The sequence below is a fragment of the Pseudopodoces humilis genome, chromosome 3 (genome assembly GCF_049639895.1).
Source record: "Pseudopodoces humilis isolate 2021_Gansu_Grassland_sample_001 chromosome 3, ASM4963989v1, whole genome shotgun sequence".
Lineage (NCBI taxonomy): Eukaryota > Metazoa > Chordata > Aves > Passeriformes > Paridae > Pseudopodoces > Pseudopodoces humilis.
The window spans coordinates 547,374-565,000 of NC_142202.1; the positions used below are offsets into that span (position 1 = coordinate 547,374).

Here is a 17,627-nt window from a genome sequence, read left to right on the forward strand (position 1 = left end):
ATAAGTATTTATGGAACTGTTCTTACTGCTCAGGAAACCTGCTCCAGTTCTGAAGCCAGGAGACTGGGAAAAAACCAACAATGATGGCAGGCCTTGGAGACCACAGCTGGGCTTTAACAGGGACAGGAAACCGGTGCATTTGGACCAGTCAGCGTTCAGAACCTTGGGGTAAGGCCGTGGGCTTGCTGCTGCCTCGCTGGGGTGACTGCCCTCCTTTTCCCTTTTCAAATTAAAAAAAAAGAAAGGGATGGGCATGGAGTGCCCAAGCCCAGGTGCTGGTTTTCCATGTTGGACACCTCAGCCTGTGAGATTTAAATTCCACGTTGCTGAAAACATTGCAGTGATTTTGCAGTAACGCCTTGTTCGCTTTTTGATTTATTTTTTTTTTTTTTTCCCCTCCTAAATAGTTCTAAGTCACTTCCCTGTTGTTTGGGGTTTTTTAAAACTTGCTTGTCGTATGGAGGTACAATGAGAACGTTGTGCACATGTGATAATTAAGACTGCTAATGAAGACAGGAATGTCTTTTAAGCTTTTATAAACGAAGAAGCTTTAAAAATTAAATGGGTTTCCATACTGGGGGGAGTGCGAGGAGCCATACATTTATCAGAGCCAGAGAAGAGACTGTGTTTTAAAGGAGAGTGGCAGATGAGGTTAAACTCTGGAGTGTCTCCTTAGGAAGAGAAAATACCTTTGGCTGTGGGGGGCTGCAGGAAGGAAAAGCAGGGCTGTCCTGGGGCTGTGTTTGAGAGCCCTGCTGCACATCACAGTCACGGTGAAAAGTGCAGCTGTGCCCTTGGGAACCCGAGCATTTCCTGGGAGCGGTTCCCCAGACCCTTGTGTGTGTGTGTGTGTGTGTTTTGGGCTGGGCTGGGGGCAGCTGCAGCTCTCCACAGCACACTGAGCTGCTCCCTGGCCGTTTCTCCCCGTGGCAGGCACACGATGCCGAGGGACAGGGCCATGCCCGGGATGTACCCCAACGCCGTGCCGCTCGGAGCCTACGGCAGCCCCTACGCCAGGCCCCTCATGGGCAGCCAGCAGCAGATCCCCAAACTGCTGTCAAGTAAGTGCCCTCTGCTTCCTGCTTCTCACAGCTGCCTCGGGCCAAGCAGCCTCTCTCTTCATCTGCTTCACTTACTTATCTGTGCTGAAATACGGTCTGGGAAGAGGAGCGTGGGCAGTGGGAAGGCAGAGATACCAGACCGGCATCGTGGTTTCAGATTCATCTCCAGAAAGAGAATATTTACGTGGTTTCAGGGAGGTTTTTGGGAGCCCAGCAGTGCTGCTGTTCCTGCTGAGGCCTGCTGTGCTGTGGGAAAGGCTCCAAAGAGCTCTGTCTGTCCCACGGCCCCGGAGCTGATCCTGCCAAGGAGGCGCCTGCCCAGCTCCCGTCCTCGTGGCACCCGCGCCCCTTGTGCTGAGCAGGCAGCACCCTGCAGGCTGATACACCCCCAGTGCCGTAGACTGCTTCTAACTGAGGAGGCTCAGAGCCACTGCTGCAGGAGAAACCCCAGTCCATCTGTTGGCCTTGGAAAACTGTCTGGAGGCTTTTCTTGACGCGGGCCTGCCTCCCCCTCGGAGCGCCGCAGCCGTGCCCGCTCGCCGTTCTGCAGGTGTGCCTGGCAAACCTCAGAGCAATTGCTTGGGCTTTCCTTGCCTCCTGCCTGTGCTGCCTTCCCCGGGAGGCAGAGGCTGCGGTGCTGCTGGTGTGTGGAGCAGCAGGCAGAGGAGCCAGGCGGAGCTGCCTGGCCGAGGCTCCCTCAACCGCGCGGGCTCCGCGCTCTCCGGAGCCGCTCCTGGCACCCTGCTCTCGTGGGACACCGCAGTGCTGCACGCTGCAGACGTGTTCTCTGGCCCTTCACTGGCCTGTGTTCCTCCTCCTCCTCCTCTGCCGAGACACCGAGCTGCCCTAGGAGGTTAGACTTTCACTTCTCATTTGCGCTGGCTGCGGCGTGAAGGCTTTGCAACTGATAGCTCGACTTCGAGTTTGGAGATGGGTACTTTCAGTGCCTCGTTATTTGGGGCCCGAGGACAGCTCGCGTCCATCAGGAGGATGGATCAAACAGCATGAGGGCTGTGTTGCTCCCTAGAACCATTCCCAAAACCCATCCTGCTGCCTGGCTGGAGGGTCAGCCCCCAGCCCAGCCCGCCTGGGACTGTGCATGCCGAACGAACCACGTGTGCCTCAACTCCTCCTCTACCAGCTAGAGTCAGACTGGCTAAACCCGGGTTAGAAGAACACCTCCAGGTGGCGTAGCCCCAGATTTCTGCTGGGATTGGCCTTTTGGATGTTTGCCTGCCCAAGGACCCTAACACACGCAGGATTACGGGTTGTGTGGGTGCGGCGCTGTGGAGATGAGGAGTGCCAGCAGCTCCCCAGAGCCCGCTGCAGTGAGGCTCCTGCACGCTGTGGCTGGGAATCCACGGGCGCTCAGGCCAGTCCCCAGTGGTGTTCTGCTCAGTGTCCCTGGAGCTGCTCCAGGTCCAGCAGCGCAGCCATCTTCTTCCCTTCTGTGGTCACCCTCCGGTCCCCGAGCGCCTCCAGCAAAGCACCGGCACCCTCAGCGGAACATCCACTCGGGAGAAGCGGGAATGCCTCTCGGATGGCAGACACAAGGTTCTCCCCAGTGTGCCAGCTGTGAGAGAGCCGTGGCTGGGCTGGGCAGCACGTGGAACCCCCAGGTTCGGTGGGGCCGGTGCAGAGCAGCTTTCCACCCGCAGAGTGCCCTCTCCGTGGGCATGCCGCAGGCAAATCAGCCTCCGGGAGGGCGCCGCGGCCAAGCCGGGAGCCATCTCCTCCTCTGGAGGCTGGGGGTGTTCCTCACGGTGCTCCCTGATTTGCCTTGGATGTGCCAATTTTCAGCTGATGAATAATTGTCTGTGCTGATAACTTGGGGAGTCAAGTGCAGGGTGGCAGCGCCCTGGGAATGGCAGCTTTGGCTCCTGCGGCGCAGGACATCTGATTTATGACTCGTGAGGCGGGCAGTAAACTTGTCAATTAGCTGCCTTGGAAAAGCCATTTTGATTAGTGCAATCAGTAAACACAAAATCTTCTCTTTGATTGCCACCCTGATTAGATAAATTGTTACTTGAGGAGCTGCTAGGCAAGGCAGTTTCTTTGGCCTCATAGCTCTGGGAAATGCCTAAGTTTTGCAGCCTGAAGAAAATGTTAATTGTCATTCCTTCTCCCGCTCTGTACCTCTGTGAAGTGCAATTCACTGCTCCAGACTCTCTCCCTCCGAGGTTATTCCTACAAATGAGTAGGGGGGCATGTAAATGTTTTGGTGATGGTTTCATTGAAGTCTTGCTCAGACTGAGCTGCAGAAAGGTGTGGTTACGGCAGGAGAGCTGGCTCCTTGCTCCCACCGAGAGGAAGGGGCTGGATACAAGATGTTGTCTGTGTTTCTGTGCTGCTGCTGTCTGTGAAACTTGGAAATGATCAGAAACAGAATCAGTTTAGGATATTTTGGACTGAAAGCTGTGCGACTCAGGGGCTGTCCCAAGCCTGCTTTGAAACATTTTAAAACATTCCAGTTGACAAATTGCACATTTTCCCCTAAAGCGGCATTGCGGGTTCCGTTGGCCTGCCCTTGTATTCCAGAATCCAGGCTTTGTGTGGGTGCAGCCTGTTCGGGCAGGGAAAAGCCCTCGAGGTTCCCAGGCTGATCAGCAGGGAAGTGCCACTTCCCCACCCTCAGCCCTGGCCTGCTTCGGGCTGGAAATGGGCTGGAAGAGAGGAGCTGGGTTGGTAACGGGCTGTGTGGGACCAGGCTCACATCCCTGGTGCTGGATGGAGCTGTGTGTCCAGGTGTAAAGCTGAATAAATGTCCCTGCATGGGGGATCAATGAGGAATTACGGGCTGGCTTTGCCCAGCAGGCTCCCAGGAAGAGCAGAGCTGCCGGGGCTGGGAATTCATTGGGTGTTCTCTTCGCTGGGGCTGCCACAGACAGCCCAGGCAGAGCTGGCAGAGAGGCACAGACTCGTTTATTTTGTGTCAGTGGCAGGGTGTCGGTGTGCCGCCCATTATCCAGCTGCTGGAACCAGCTGTTGGAATTAGGTCCCACTTGAAGGCCATTGAAAGCCATCAAAGGTGTCAGTGAAACCGGAGCTTTTGATTGACGCTGGCCCCGGGGGCTGCCTGGCTGCTATTGAGGAGCTGCTGCTGCTTTTATCCTGTTTGCTGACCAGGTTATTTAGAGGGACAACAAGCGTTTAATTGCGGCCCCGTTAGGGCAGCGTTGCTCCTGCCTCGCCTTTGTGCAGGGCTGGTTTGGGTGGCACAAACAATGGGCGAGTGGGTGGTCTCCTGCACGCCAGCTCTGGGGCTCTGGCCGAGGGTTTACCCAAAAGGGCTTAATTCAGTCTGATTCCATTCTCCGAGAGCATCATTAACAGGTTTTTATTAGTGTGTTATGGCTGCCCACGGTAACTTGTACTACCTTTAGTGATAATGTAGTTATATTTTATCTTAATGAATTCTTCATCCTTTGCATCCTAAATGTAACTGCATTTACCTAAACGTGAGAAAAACAGAATCCTCCACTTTATTCCGTGCTCTGGCCATTGTTCTGGTTGCCTTTATGGAATGGCTTAGCCCAGGCAGAGGGAAACTGGCCCATGTTTTGACTTTGTTGGTCACAAACACGGTGTGTGGTGGGTGTGTATTTGAGTGCCTGTGGTTTTTATACAGTAATGAACGTACTGGTAAGAGATACAAATACTAAATGGAATTGTTAGGGTGGCAGGCAAGGTTTTGCATCTTCAAGTATTCAAGAGGAGGCACCTGTGAAGCATCTGAGCACGAACCAACACCAGCTCTAGCAATTACAATTCCTAATTCTCTGTTACCAGGCTGATTGGAGGTGCTGGAGCCAAACCAAGCTGGCAGCAGGACTGTGTCTGAGCCGGCAGCAGGAGTGGGTCAGGGTGTGTCTGTGGCACATCCAGCCTCAGCTGGGCTGTTGTGGCAGCCCTGGGGCTCACAGAGGGACCAGCACAGCTCCTGGGCTGTTGTGGCTCACAGAGGGACCAGCACAGCTCCTGGGCTGTTGTGGCAGCCCTGGGGCTCACAGAGGGACCAGCACAGCTCCTGGGCTGTTGTGGCTCACAGAGGGACCAGCACAGCTCCCAGGCTGCCCTTGCTCTCTCTCTCACTTTGCCATCTCTCTTTGCCCTCCAGATCTGCGGCCCCAGGAGTCCTGGCGAGGTCCCACGCCCTTGTTCCAGCAGACACCACAAAGGTAAGGCGGGAGGGATGTGAAACCTGCCTGGGAAGGGTGGGTTGGGCTCTGCCAGCCTTCCTGGTGTTCGGTTTTCCCTTCCCTGTGTGGAGGATTGTGGTTTGAAATTGTGGGAAGGATGCTGTACGGCAGGTTTTCTGAGATAATTTAATGTCCATGATTTACTGATGTTTTGAGAGCCCACTACGTGGGCTTCTTCCTTGAAAAGGCTGGAGTACTTTGTATTAAAAAAAAAGGAGGGAAAAACACTTTCCATTAAAACTCAGGCTTCAAAATTAACTTTACTGTTGGTGCTTTGGTACCGTTCTTGGTTCTTTGGCCTTTATCTTATTGAGGCTTTTGAGATACTATGAAATTGAACAGAGAGAGCTTAAAACTGCATTAGATTTTGGACAGGCTAAACAAATTTCTTTTTAGGAGGGCTGTGGAGCTTAATGAGGCATAACTAATGGTGTTCCACTTTTATCATTCCTGCGCCGCAGCCGCAGCATTAGCACAGACCAGCCATTGATTCTTGCTACAAACCTCTTGAAGTCCTAATCAGCTTCTTTGGTACAAGTTTTTCAGGCCTGACAAGCCCATTGTAGGGCAGTGTCACTGTAGGTCAGTAGTTATTAGTTGCCACTGAAAACAGTTTCTTTAACTACTTAAGGCTGAACTGAATTAAATGCAGAAGGGACTCGGGGAAGGATTATGGAATCTGCAGCCCAATAAGTGCCATCGAATAGAAGGAATGTGACATGGTTTGGTAATCAGGGATGTTTTACATGTGTCCCCTCCTCTGGGGCGGCTCACTGAGCCCGGGCTACCTGTGGCAGCTATGAATAATGACATTTATTTCTGCTTATGGAGGAGGGAGAGAAGTTTCTGCTCCGAGCCCCAGCTTTTTTTTTTTCCCCCCTTGGGTTTATTTGCAAATGTTTCACCATTGAAAATATGGGCTTTGGGGGAATTTATTGAGCTCTCCACAGTCCCTTTCCATGGCAACCGTTTTGATCCCCACTGAAGTAAGCCTGGCTCCCTTGTCCTGTGCCTCATCCGTGTGGAATATTCGAAGGCAAGATTCATTCCTAATGCAAACTTTAATACTGCTTGGGCCATGGGAGCTGCCACTCCCACCCCTTAATTAAATCCAGTTTATATAGTTGTATTTGTGAAGGGCTGCTGCAGGTCTGTCTCTTGTCAGTGCCTTCCCTTTGTTGTGCTGTGCAGGGTGTACGAGCAGCTCTGCCAGCACGGAGGATAAGCACTTTGGCCGTGTTCTCGGAAGGTTTTGGATTTGGGGAGCAGATCAAACGTGCTTAGAGCTGATGTTGATGCTTAGCACAGAGGCAGGCACAGAGGCTTGAGCGGAAGGTTAAACACAGAGACACTTGGTGCAGGAAAAGGCGTCTGAACCTGTTGAAGGCGTTTTCAGCTTCCTGTTCATTCCCTGGGAGCTGCTGGTTCCCCCAGCTGCTGCCCCCTCCTGCAGCTCTGGGAGCCGTGGTGCCCTGGGGGAGAGCAGCCAGGGAGTTGTGCAAGGAGCTGAGGGAGAGGCCAGCCCTGCCCCAGGAGCCTGGCGTGTCCTGGATGCAGCACATGGAGCCCTGTCCCTGCCAGGTGTGCTGATTCAGGGATGGAGAGGTGCAGCATCCTTCCCAGAGCTGGCTCTTCCTTCCCAGGCCCGGGGAGAAAAGCAGGAGTGTGAAGCTGCTTCTCCACAATTCTCCAGCCATTCCTGTCTCCTGTGCAGGATTTCTTACTTTTGAACCTAGTGGTGCACCTTGGAAAGGGAATGTTGGGGTCCCTCCCCCCTGTCCTGACGCTCCTGGGCACTGCAGAGGTCCTTGCCGTGCTCCTGAGCCAGCCCAGAGTTCACAGGGAGGGATTTGCTCCCTGGCTGTGGAAATGTGTCATCTGGTTAAACAGATCCTTTCTGCTGAAGCTGTTCACAGAAACAATTCCCAACGTGGCTGGGGTGCCAAGGAATGTTTTCCTGTGTGAATTGAGTTTAGCTGACCTGGCTGGATGTGTTTGAGTTGCTGCAGCTCTGGGTGGTGCCTGAGCTCCTGGGGGGTTCCAGGTGGCACAGTTCTTGTTTTGGTTACACATCTCCACCCTCGGGTGGTTTAAGTCACCAACCAGTGCCCCAACAGAGCGCTGATGTTGTGTTTGACTTGTTAAACATCCCAACTTCTCACTGAACAGCACTTAGAAAGTTTAAACTCCGTGCCAAATAAGTATTAATTAAAAGGAGTTTGTGTCAAACTTCCCCATTCTAGGCATGGAGCAAGTGCCCCAGTCATATTTATCAGCAGCACTTGTAGAGGCAGCATGATTGTTAATGAAAGCCCAGAGCTGGGGCTCTGTAGGCAATTCCCAGCTCTCCTCGTGGCCAGCAGTGGCTTTTTCCTGGAGAGTCGGCTGCTTTCTGGGAATTGTGAGGGGAAAAGAGTTAGTAATCAAAATACTTAATCAAAAGGAGCAAATATGAACAAAGCATGAGCTTAGTTCATTCCCAGTACGAACTTAGAATGTTGATTTGGGGAGTTTAGTCCCCACAAATGTAAAGTGCTCTTGGCTTTAACCACAGCATGGCTCCTTCTGAGGAGTGACGTGTAGTGCAGCAGGTAAACCTGGGCTGCTGTCCCCATCCCAAATCCCAAACCTGGGCTGCTGTCCCCATCCCAAATCCCAAACCTGGGCTGCTGTCCCCATCCCAGATCCCAAACCTGGGCTGCTTTTCCCATCCCAAATCCCAAACCTGGGCTGCTTCTGTCCCCATCCCAAATCCCAAACCTGGGCTGCTTCTGTCCCCATCCCAAATCCCAAACCTGGGCTGCTTTTCCCATCCCAAATCCCAAACCTGGGCTGCTTTTCCCATCCCAAATCCCAAACCTGGGCTGCTGTCCCCATCCCAAATCCCAAACCTGGGCTGCTGTCCCCATCCCAAATCCCAAACCTGGGCTGCTGTCCCCATCCCAAATCCCAAACCTGGGCTGCTTTTCCCATCCCAAATCCCAAACCTGGGCTGCTGTCCCCATCCCAAATCCCAAACCTGGGCTGCTTTTCCCATCCCAAATCCCAAACCTGGGCTGCTTCTGTCCCCATCCCAAATCCCAAACCTGGGCTGCTTCTGTCCCCATCCCAAATCCCAAACCTGGGCTGCTGTCCCCATCCCAAATCCCAAACCTGGGCTGCTGTCCCCATCCCAAATCCCAAACCTGGGCTGCTGCTGTCCCCATCCCAAATCCCAAACCTGTGCTCCCAGTGCCTGCTGTCCCCATCCCAAATCCCAAACCTGTGCTGCTGTCCCCATCCCAGATCCCAAACCTGTGCTGCTGTCCCCATCCCAGATCCCAAACCTGTGCTGCTGTCCCCATCCCAGATCCCAAACCTGTGCTGCTGTCCCCATCCCAGATCCCAAACCTGGGCTGCAGGGCTGCTGCTGTCCCCATCTCCCCCCAGGCTGGCCCTGCTCTGCTCAGCCAAGTCCCTCTTCAGCAGGGGTCAGGAAGGATTAACTGTGTCTGCTCTCCATGTTTTTCCCCTCACAACATCACATTGTCCTGCAGGACCCCCCTGCTCCGAGTCCTTTCAGGAATTGTCCCTCAGCCGTAAGAAGCGGATCAGGGCCGTAGCATTTCCCTCAATATTTTGAGGCAAACAGCCCCGGGCGTGTTGTACCTGTCGCTTTCCGATTGTCACGTCGCAGCGGGCGCTGGAAGGGAGCGCAGACATTTCTGGCCGTGGGTAATCCGGGACGGCGAGCCGGGCCACAATGGCTGCGGGATCTGCGTTCCCATCTAAACTGTACACCAAATGTCACTCAGCCCGTGCCAATTAGTGCTTACGTTGCTAGGTCACCGTGGTCAATTGAAAACGGCATCAATAGAACTTGAAAAGGTTTCTTCCCGATCAGACCTCCTGACATATTGAGCAGAATAATGGATGGGAAAAAGCAGCCAAGGCCCCTACCCTAGATTCCCAACGCTCGCCGTAAGAATTCATTTGCAACCTGCAATTAACTGGGAAGAATGGGCTCCCAGAAAGAGTCGGGGCCCTCAGAGAAGAAAGCCCCAGCTCCCATCCCGTGTGGCACATGTTTGTCCCGGGGCAGAGCCGCTGACAGGTGCACGGGAGCGTCCAGGAACAGGGAGAGGAGCGTTCGGCTGTGCCCAGGGGCTCTCGGGATGCTGTTCCTGTTCCCAGTGCCTGGGCTCTCAGGATGCTGTTCCTGTTCCCGGTGCCCAGGGGCTCTCAGGATGCTGTTCCTGTTCCCGGTGCCCAGGGGCTCTCAGGATGCTGTTCCTGCTCCCGTGCCCAGGGGCTCTTGGGATGCTGTTCCTGTTCCCAGTGCCTGGGCTCTCAGGATGCTGTTCCTGCTCCCGTGCCCAGGGGCTCTCGGGATGCTGTTCCTGCTCCCGTGCCCAGGGGCTCTCGGGATGCTGTTCCTGTTCCCGGTGCCCAGGGGCTCTCGGGATGCTGTTCCTGTTCCCGGTGCCCAGGGGCTCTCGGGATGCTGTTCCTGCTCAGCTGTGCCTGGGGGCTCTCGGGATGCTGTTCCTGCTCCCGTGCCCAGGGGCTCTCGGGATGCTGTTCCTGCTCGCAGTGCCTGGGCTCTCGGGATGCTGTTCCTGCTCCCGTGCCCAGGGGCTCTCGGGATGCTGTTCCTGCTCCCGTGCCCAGGGGCTCTCAGGATGCTGTTCCTGTTCCTGGTGCCCGGGGGCTCTCGGGATGCTGTTCCTGTTCCCAGTGCCTGGGCTCTCGGGATGCTGTTCCCGGTGCCCAGGGGCTCTCGGGATGCTGTTCCCGGTGCCCGGGGGCTCTCGGGATGCTGTTCCCGGTGCCCGGGGGCTCTCGGGATGCTGTTCCCACTCCCGGTGCCCGGGGGCTCTCGGGATGCTGTTCCCGGTGCCCGGGGGCTCTCGGGATGCTGTTCCCGGTGCCCAGGGGCTCTCGGGATGCTGTTCCCGGTGCCCGGGGGCTCTCGGGATGCTGTTCCCACTCCCGGTGCCCGGGGGCTCTCGGGATGCTGTTCCCGGTGCCCGGGGGCTCTCGGGATGCTGTTCCCACTCCCGGTGCCCGGCTGGCCGCGCTCAGCCCGGAGCTGGGGCGGGGAGTGCGCCGCAGGGCTCCCAGCGCCGTGTTCTTTCCCTGCGCAGAACCGCCGGAGCCACCCCTCTGCTGGCCTGGAACCGCATGCTGCAATCCCCAAACCAGTTCCAGCCGGCCCAGTACCAGGGGCTGGGGCCCATGGGATACCCGCAGAGACCCGAGGACCGCATGGACAGGGGCAGACAGGTAGGAAAGCGGGGCCCCAGGGGGACGCCGTGCTCTGCTCCCAGCCGAGGCTTCCCCTCCCGGGGCCGTGGGGAGGGAGCGTGGCGCGGGCAGGTCTCCTGTGACGCCGTGTGACACGGCGGTGTCACCGTGTCACACACCCAGCCTTGGCCAGCCCCTCGGCTGCCCCCCGCCACTGGCCCCTCAAACGTGTCCCAGCCCAGCCTGCTGCAGCCCCAGGCAAGCATTCCCACCAGCCTGCCATAAACCTGCCCTCTGGGGTTCCCCCGGTGAGGTGAAAATGTCGATTCTTCCGGCCTCCCAAATTCCTCCCCTCAGCTGGCTTGCTCTGAGCTGGAAAACTGCTCGTGCGCATGTTGGGTTCTTGTGGCCCATGGGGAAATAGCTCTGGGTGACAAAAGGGAAACAAGCAAACGTGAGGGGAGAAGCTCATCCAAAATCACAGGTGCCTTGGTCAGCAGTTCAGGAAAATGCCAGAGTGGAAATGCCGCTTGAAAGCAGCAGGTGACTCTGCTTAGGGAGTTTTTTATCCCAAATAAAACATCATCTGCGTGTGCTGTTGTACCAGAACTGTGGGTGTTTACACTGCTCAACACTCACTTTAAATCAATTTTGGGTGTCTAGGCTGAGCTCCTGGTTCTGCTGCTGTTTGGGGAAGTCAGAACTGTGGGGGGAGGTTAGTGACCAGTCCCAGGGAGGAGGAGGAGGAGGTGGCAGCCCCCAGCCCCATCCTACAGGTGGAAATTAAGGCACAAACTGCTGGAAACGTGCCTTCTGCTGGGGCCTGATTCAGCTCAGGACAAGGCACTTTTTAGTCACCCCTAGGTTTAATTTTCTGCCTCCCAGCCTGCCCAGTGTCCAGGTTCAGAACAAACCCTCCAGCACTGGTTGTGGCTGGAGGCAGAGCTCAGCAGCGTGGGTTACAGTCACAGCAAATAATGGGGCCTCAATCTTGACCCAACCAGTGGAGCTTTAAAACACATTTTAAATTTGGATGAGGTGCACTGATAGGATCAGATTGCAGAAATGTTTCGTTCTGTGCCACACAGGTTCACCCAAAACCCCAGAGCCAGAGGAATAAATGCCTGGCTGCACTAATCCAGAGCAAGGGGGGGAAATCGGGGGAGGATCTTTGTCCCTCTGGAGTCTGGGCAGGGTTTAATGAGTCTGGGAAATGGACACTTGGAAAAAAGTCTGTGTGCCAGGGCACACCCTGCTCTGCCCTCCATCCCGGGCAGGATACAGCTGCTGAAGGAATCTGTGCCTGGAGCACTTCACTGCCAGCCCCCAGCCCTGGTGCCCAGCAGCTGGGATCTCGGGGCAGCAGGAATGCTTTCCCAGCAGGGTTTGCCGTGGGGGCTATCCCGGTTATTCCCGCTTGGAAAGCTGCAGGAACCATTAAAACACAGCCCTTCCCTTTTTGTTCACATACGTGATGAGTTCACGATAAAGCACTGATCTTGCAGCTCCAGTGAATTTGCTTCCTTGAAAAATTCCCTTTGCAGTTGTGCTGCAGCTCTGCTGTTTGTTTGTGCGCTTTTAATTTTAATTTTTTGTTGCTTTTTTTCGGTTCGCGTCATTTTTAAATGAACTTTCAGATGTCATTATTTCCTCGGGGCTGGAGTGAAATGAGAAGGTACCTGAAAGGGTTTAGGGTGCCAGCCTAATCATTGAATCCGGCCTTGCTGCCTGGAAATTTCAAAGCTTTAAAGCCTTGAAAAGGGATTCAAGTGGAAGTGGTGACACGTAGCAGCATAAATAATTATCTTTGGGCCCTTTCACCTCTGAATTCTTTTTTTACAGCGTACAGAACATGGTCTGAAGAGGTTAATAAACGCACTGCCGCGGAGTGCTTACAAAATTAATGCAGCTGCCATGGATCTGGGGGGCTCCCTGGGAGCGGGGCTTTGCTGCCTTCCCGCTCTCCCAGAGAACCAAAGAATGAACTTGGGCTGCTGCAGGTGTTGGGCGCTTTTATTCCAGCCCGGAGCGGCGCTTTGTCCTTCCCGCTGCTGCCTTGCCGGGGCTTCCTGAGGGATGTGGAGGAGCTGTGTCCTTTACCTGGCTCTGTCAGGCCTGGAGACAAGCCTTCCCATTCTCCATCCCCTTCCCTTTCCCCTTCCCTTTCCCCTTCCCAGTCCCTTTCCCCTTCCCCTGCACACCAAAAATGCCCCAGTAAAGAGCAAGCCAAGCCTGTAGCTGCTGTTGGTGCATCACCTTGAATTAACTTGCTGGTCTCTGCAATGTACCAGGTTTGGAAATCTTTTTAAATGCTTTCTGGCGGGGCTCTGAAATTTTCCCATGGATTTTTCCTCTGGATACTCGGTGTAGCAAATGCCAGAATTTAAGTACAAATGTACGTCTCATTTGGAGTCATTTCCGAAGCGGGAGCCGGAGCTCTTTGACCTCCTATTAAAGCGAACGAGTGCCGGGGAACGGCGCTCCTGCAGCAAACACAGCTTTAGCTTTTCCTGAAAGTGCTCCTGTGTGGAGATAGCGGCTGGGAGCTGCCCCACGGCGCTGCCTGCCTTCCTTTGGGGTTCCGGAGCTCTGCTCCGGGGGATCCCGTGGTTCTGGGAGGTTCCGCGGCCGGCTGGGGGACGCTCAGCCCTGCCGCGGCACCTCTCGGTGCACAGGATGTTTTGTCCCCGCTCCGTGTGGCGCCTGGAGCTCGCCCCCCGCTTGTTTACTCGCGCTGCTAATCCCAAAAATCAACGCTTGCTTTTGTTTGTTTGTTTGCAGGCGTACGGCCCCGGGAGGCCCTACCCGCTCCCACCTCCCGCAGGAAGGTACAGCTGGAATTAGCTCCTGCCTCCCGTCGGCATTTTTTTAAACATGGAAAACGTCCGAGATTTTTGCTTTTGTTCTTTTTATTATTTGTGGGGCGAGGGGGGGGGGGGGAGGGGGGGGGGGGGGGGGGGGGAGGGGGGGGGGGGGGAAGAAAAAAAAAAAAAAGGAATGAAGTTGTTCCAGCATCCGTGTAGTTTTTAAACAGGCAGCGGTTTTAAAGGCGCGCGTTTCTCACGGGCCGGCTGCTGATGGTGCGGGAGGGACGGGCGCGGTGGGAGCGCTCCCGGAGCTGCAGCCGCCCTCTGCTCCTCACGCTGAGCCCCAGAGCATCCCCGGGGCTGCGGGAACGCCTGGAAATGCGATGGCGGCTGATGGCAGGAGCTGCGGGGACAGAGGCAGCCGGCGGTGCCGCCCTCGCTGCCCCTCGGCCGCTTCCCTCGGACTCCGGAGTGAAACATTTCAGCTCCTCGGACGCGTGGGTGCTGTGGGTTTGTCTGATACCTAATTTAAAATAGCTGCCCAGGGCAGAGATTCCATTCGTTTTTAGAACTCTTTCTAGGGATTTTCTGTGTCGGTGTACCAAATCAGTCAGTATTTTTATTTGCTTTATAAAGTGGCTTTTGAAATTCTGAGCGGTGGCGTGTGGTGAATTTCCAGCCCTCTCCAGAGCCTGTTTGTATCTTTTACCTGTGTGCCCACGTTCCTGTTGATTTATTGGGAAATAATTCCACCCAACCTCTCTAAGAGCATTTAAAATCTTTGTTTAATTAAAGGAAAAAAAAAAAAAAAGGAGAGGAGAGCACCCTTCGGACTTTTCCATTGACTCCATGTGTTGTGTAAATCAGTAAAGGTCCCGGCCCCCTGCTCTTGCCCCGACTCCTTGGTGCTCCCATCTTCCCAAACATCCAGGTGTTAATCACCAGCGAGGGGGGGAAAGCCCAGACAGCCCCGTGTAACCTTGGAAGGAAGAAATCACCGACCTGGGCTCATTATTTTCAAGTGATGGAGGGTGGAGCAGAGCCCTTCATTGTGATGCGGCGTTCCCGGGGCCGGGAGCCGCCAGCCCTCCCCAGGGCCTTCTCCCGAGGCCGGGAAAAGGCTGGGGGCTCAAAAAGAGCCATTTTGCTTTTCCAGCAGGACAAACCCAGCTCCGAGGGTGAGTTTTCATGGGAATGGGCCGGAGGAAGGAGCGGGGTGGGTCGCTGCGTTCCGAAGGCGGATGGACCCGGGTGCTGCTGGCTTTGTCCCTCCCTCCCAATTTTTGGGGCTGGAAAACAAGTCTGGGTCAACATTCTGGGGTGCTGGTGCGGGAAAGGCTCATCCCCGCGGGTTCCCCTCTGCCCAGCCCTGCATCCCTCGGCATCCCTCGGCATCCCTTGGCACCGTGATCCCGAGGGGAGGCTGCCTGGGCCGCAGGAGCTGCGCTGCCCACGCCGACCTTCGGAGCGATGCTGGGGCCGTGCGCTGGCCTTGGCCTTCATGTCCTCGCCTCGGGCAGGGCTGCAGGGCTGCAGGGCTGGGCTGCAGGGCTGCAGGGCTGGGCTGCAGGGCTGCTGGGCTGCAGGGCTGGGCTGCAGGGCTGAGCTGCAGGGCTGAGCTGCAGGGCTGAGCTGCAGGATCACCCCTCCTGGAGCTCTGCTTCGGGGCTCACCCTGGCATAGCATCCCCGTGGAGCTCCTCAGGCTGCTCTGCCGATAGAAATTTTTGTCCCCAGGCTGAGGTTGAGCCTGACATATCCCCTTGGATTTAACAGAATTTGAGGGGGAAAACTCACCAGGCCGGGCTCGGTCCCACCCCAGGCACTCTGAACCGTTTCCCGGGGGAGCCAGCAGGAGAAATTCTCCCTCGCGGCAAGAGGAGGGAGCCGGGGAGGGAGCCCCGTGTGGCACCTGCCGGGAGGGGACGGGGGTCTGTTCTCTTCCCAGAAGAACGGTGGAGATCCCCTTCCCCTCCAGGCTCCCGCGTGGGGCTTGGGAAGGGGTCCGGGAGCGGGTCTGTGCTCTTGCAGAGGCCAAAATCCCGGTTTTCCACCTCAGGATCGTTCCCTCGTGGCACAGGCGGGAGTGGAGCGGCCGCCGGGGCTGGGGAGCCCCGCCGGGGCTGGGGCTCAGCGGGTCCCCCAAGGATGGGGGAGCCTGGCAGAGGCGAGGGGGGCACGGAATTAAATCCTTGGCAGCCGAGAGGGAGGCAGAAAAAAGGGGATTTTGAGGATGTCCTTCAGTCCGTACACCGAGAACGAAGCAGCCGACTCGTGAGAACAAGGCTTCCTTTTATTGTTTCAAATAAAATTAAAATTTAAAAAAAATAATAATAAAATAAAATAAAATAAAATAAAATAAAATAAAATAAAATAAAATAAAGAAAATTTGCCGGCAAGTCCCGAGGAGCGTTTCCCGACATCCGGGATTTCCTCGGGCAGCGGCGCGGGGATGAACCCCGCTGCGGCGCGGCTCAATCCCGATCCCGGCGGGAAGCGGGGTCCAGCCCCGGGGATCCCCGGGCTCTCCGTCCCCTCCACACGGCTCCGAACCCGGCGGGAAGCGGGGTCCAGCCCCGGGGATCCCCGGGCTCTCCGTCCCCTCCGCACGGCTCCGAGCCCGGCGGGAGCTGAGCCGGGGCCGGGGCCCCGAGGCGGCTCCGCGGGACGCGCGCCCCGTCCACGCACGGTTCGTGAGCTGCGCGGGGTTGAATAAAGGAGAAAAACGGGGTTTTCCCCTAAATCCGAGCACCGGCGCTCCGGGGCTCTCCTGCCGCGGCTCCCGCCTCCAGCTGCGACTCAGTTTACCTCGGGTGGGGATAAGAACGGAATGGCGCTCTGGGCCACCCCACGGCGGTGATTCGGCCGAGCTGAGCGGCGTTTCGGGGGGTTTATCGTGGCGGGGCGGGGCTGTCGCGATACGCGCCGGGGCTCCCGGGCTGCGCTGCCGCCGGGGAGCGGGGCCGGGCCGGAGCGGAGCCCCGCGCTGCCCCCGGCCCGGCGGGAGGAGCCCTCGGTGGCCGGGACACGGGACACTGGACACGGGACACGGGCCAGCGGGACACGGGACAGCGGGGCACGGGACACGGGACACGCGGGCACACCGCCACCCGCACGGAGCCGCGCTCACGCCAGCGCTCGGCGCTGCCGTCGGGGCCGCTTGGCCAAAAACCGGGGAGACTTAAAAAAAACTGGAAGGGAGGCCGGGAGGGGCCCGGGGGTGGGGCGGCCGCCGGCGATCCCCGCGGGCCGGAGGAGCGGGGCTGTCGGGGGGACACGCGCGGACGCACCGATTACCAAGTCCTGCCGTACAGCAGGTTGGGGCTGACCATGCCGCCGTTGTAGTCGACGCCGGCCGAGTCCAGGGGGGCCAGGGGGGCCACGGGGCCGTGCAGCGCGGGCGGGCTGGGCGACAGCTCCTCCAGGTCTGCCGCCTGCCCCAGCGAGCCGGGGTGCGGGTGCGCGGCGGCGGCGGCAGCGGGGGCCGCGGGGGCGGCCGGCCCGGGGCCCGGGGGGCCGCTGCCCGGCGGCGGGCAGGGTTTGCCGTCCTTCACCAGCACCGGCACGGCCACGCGGCGCGGAGGCGGGTGCTGGCACAGGCCGCCGCCGCCGCCGCCGCCGTCGGGGGGCAACTGCTGGGCGGCCGCCTTGTCCTTGGCCTGGCGCTTCATCTTGTAGCGGTGGTTCTGGAACCAGATCTTCACCTGCGTGGGGGTGAGGTGGATCAGGCTGGCCAGGTGCTCCCGCTCCGGAGCCGACAGGTACTTCTGCTGCTTGAAGCGCCGCTCCAGCTCGTAGACCTGCGCCTGGGAGAACAGCACCCTCCTCTTCCTCCGCGGCGCCGCGTGCAGCGGCACGATGGCCTTGGCGCCCTCGGCGATGCCGCTCAGGCCGCCCATGCCGGCCACGTTCATCCCCGCAGCCGGGCCCATGAACCTGGAGACTGAGCGGGACGGGCTGCTCAGCGCCGGCCGGCGCCCGCCCCGTCGGGGCCGCGGCCTCCCCACGCCCCCCGCCGCCGCCGCTCCCCGTCCTCCTCCGCCGCTCCCCCTGAGCCCGCACTTACTGCTGGAGTAGCGGGGGTCCCCGCCGGGCCCGTACCAGCCGCCGCCCGCCGCCGCGCCGCCCCGCATCCCCTCGGGGTAGGCGGGCAGCTCGCCCCCGTTGCCCGGCCCGCCGTGGCGGTAGCCCCGGCGGGCGCCGTGGGGGAACAGCGAGACGCCGTGGGGCATGTGGTAGGCGGCCGCCCCCGCCGGGACGGGCTGCGGGACGGCGGCGGCGGCGGGCACGGGAGCCTGGCGGTACGGCCCGAGGGGCGCGCCCAGCCCGCCCGCC

At 57.9% G+C, this 17,627-nt stretch overlaps 2 protein-coding genes across 2 annotated transcripts in view; one reads left to right on the forward strand and one right to left on the reverse strand.

The window, feature by feature from the left end:
* XRN2 (5'-3' exoribonuclease 2) overlaps positions 1-13,406 on the forward strand; it is a 33,023-nt gene extending 19,617 nt beyond the window's left edge. The window contains exons 26-30 of the mRNA XM_005525487.3: positions 34-168; positions 934-1,061; positions 5,179-5,239; positions 10,387-10,525; positions 13,268-13,406. Coding sequence (XP_005525544.1) covers positions 34-168; positions 934-1,061; positions 5,179-5,239; positions 10,387-10,525; positions 13,268-13,330 — 526 coding nt within the window. The 3' untranslated portion in view covers positions 13,331-13,406. The remainder of the gene's footprint in view (positions 1-33; positions 169-933; positions 1,062-5,178; positions 5,240-10,386; positions 10,526-13,267) is intronic.
* A 3,179-nt stretch (positions 13,407-16,585) lies between these two features.
* The window catches only part of NKX2-4 (NK2 homeobox 4), a 1,137-nt gene continuing 95 nt past the window's right edge, over positions 16,586-17,627 (reverse strand). The window contains exons 1-2 of the mRNA XM_005525486.2: positions 17,359-17,627; positions 16,586-17,235 (exon numbers count right to left, since the gene is read on the reverse strand). The exon at positions 17,359-17,627 is cut by the window's right edge and continues 95 nt beyond it. Coding sequence (XP_005525543.2) covers positions 16,586-17,235; positions 17,359-17,627 — 919 coding nt within the window. The remainder of the gene's footprint in view (positions 17,236-17,358) is intronic.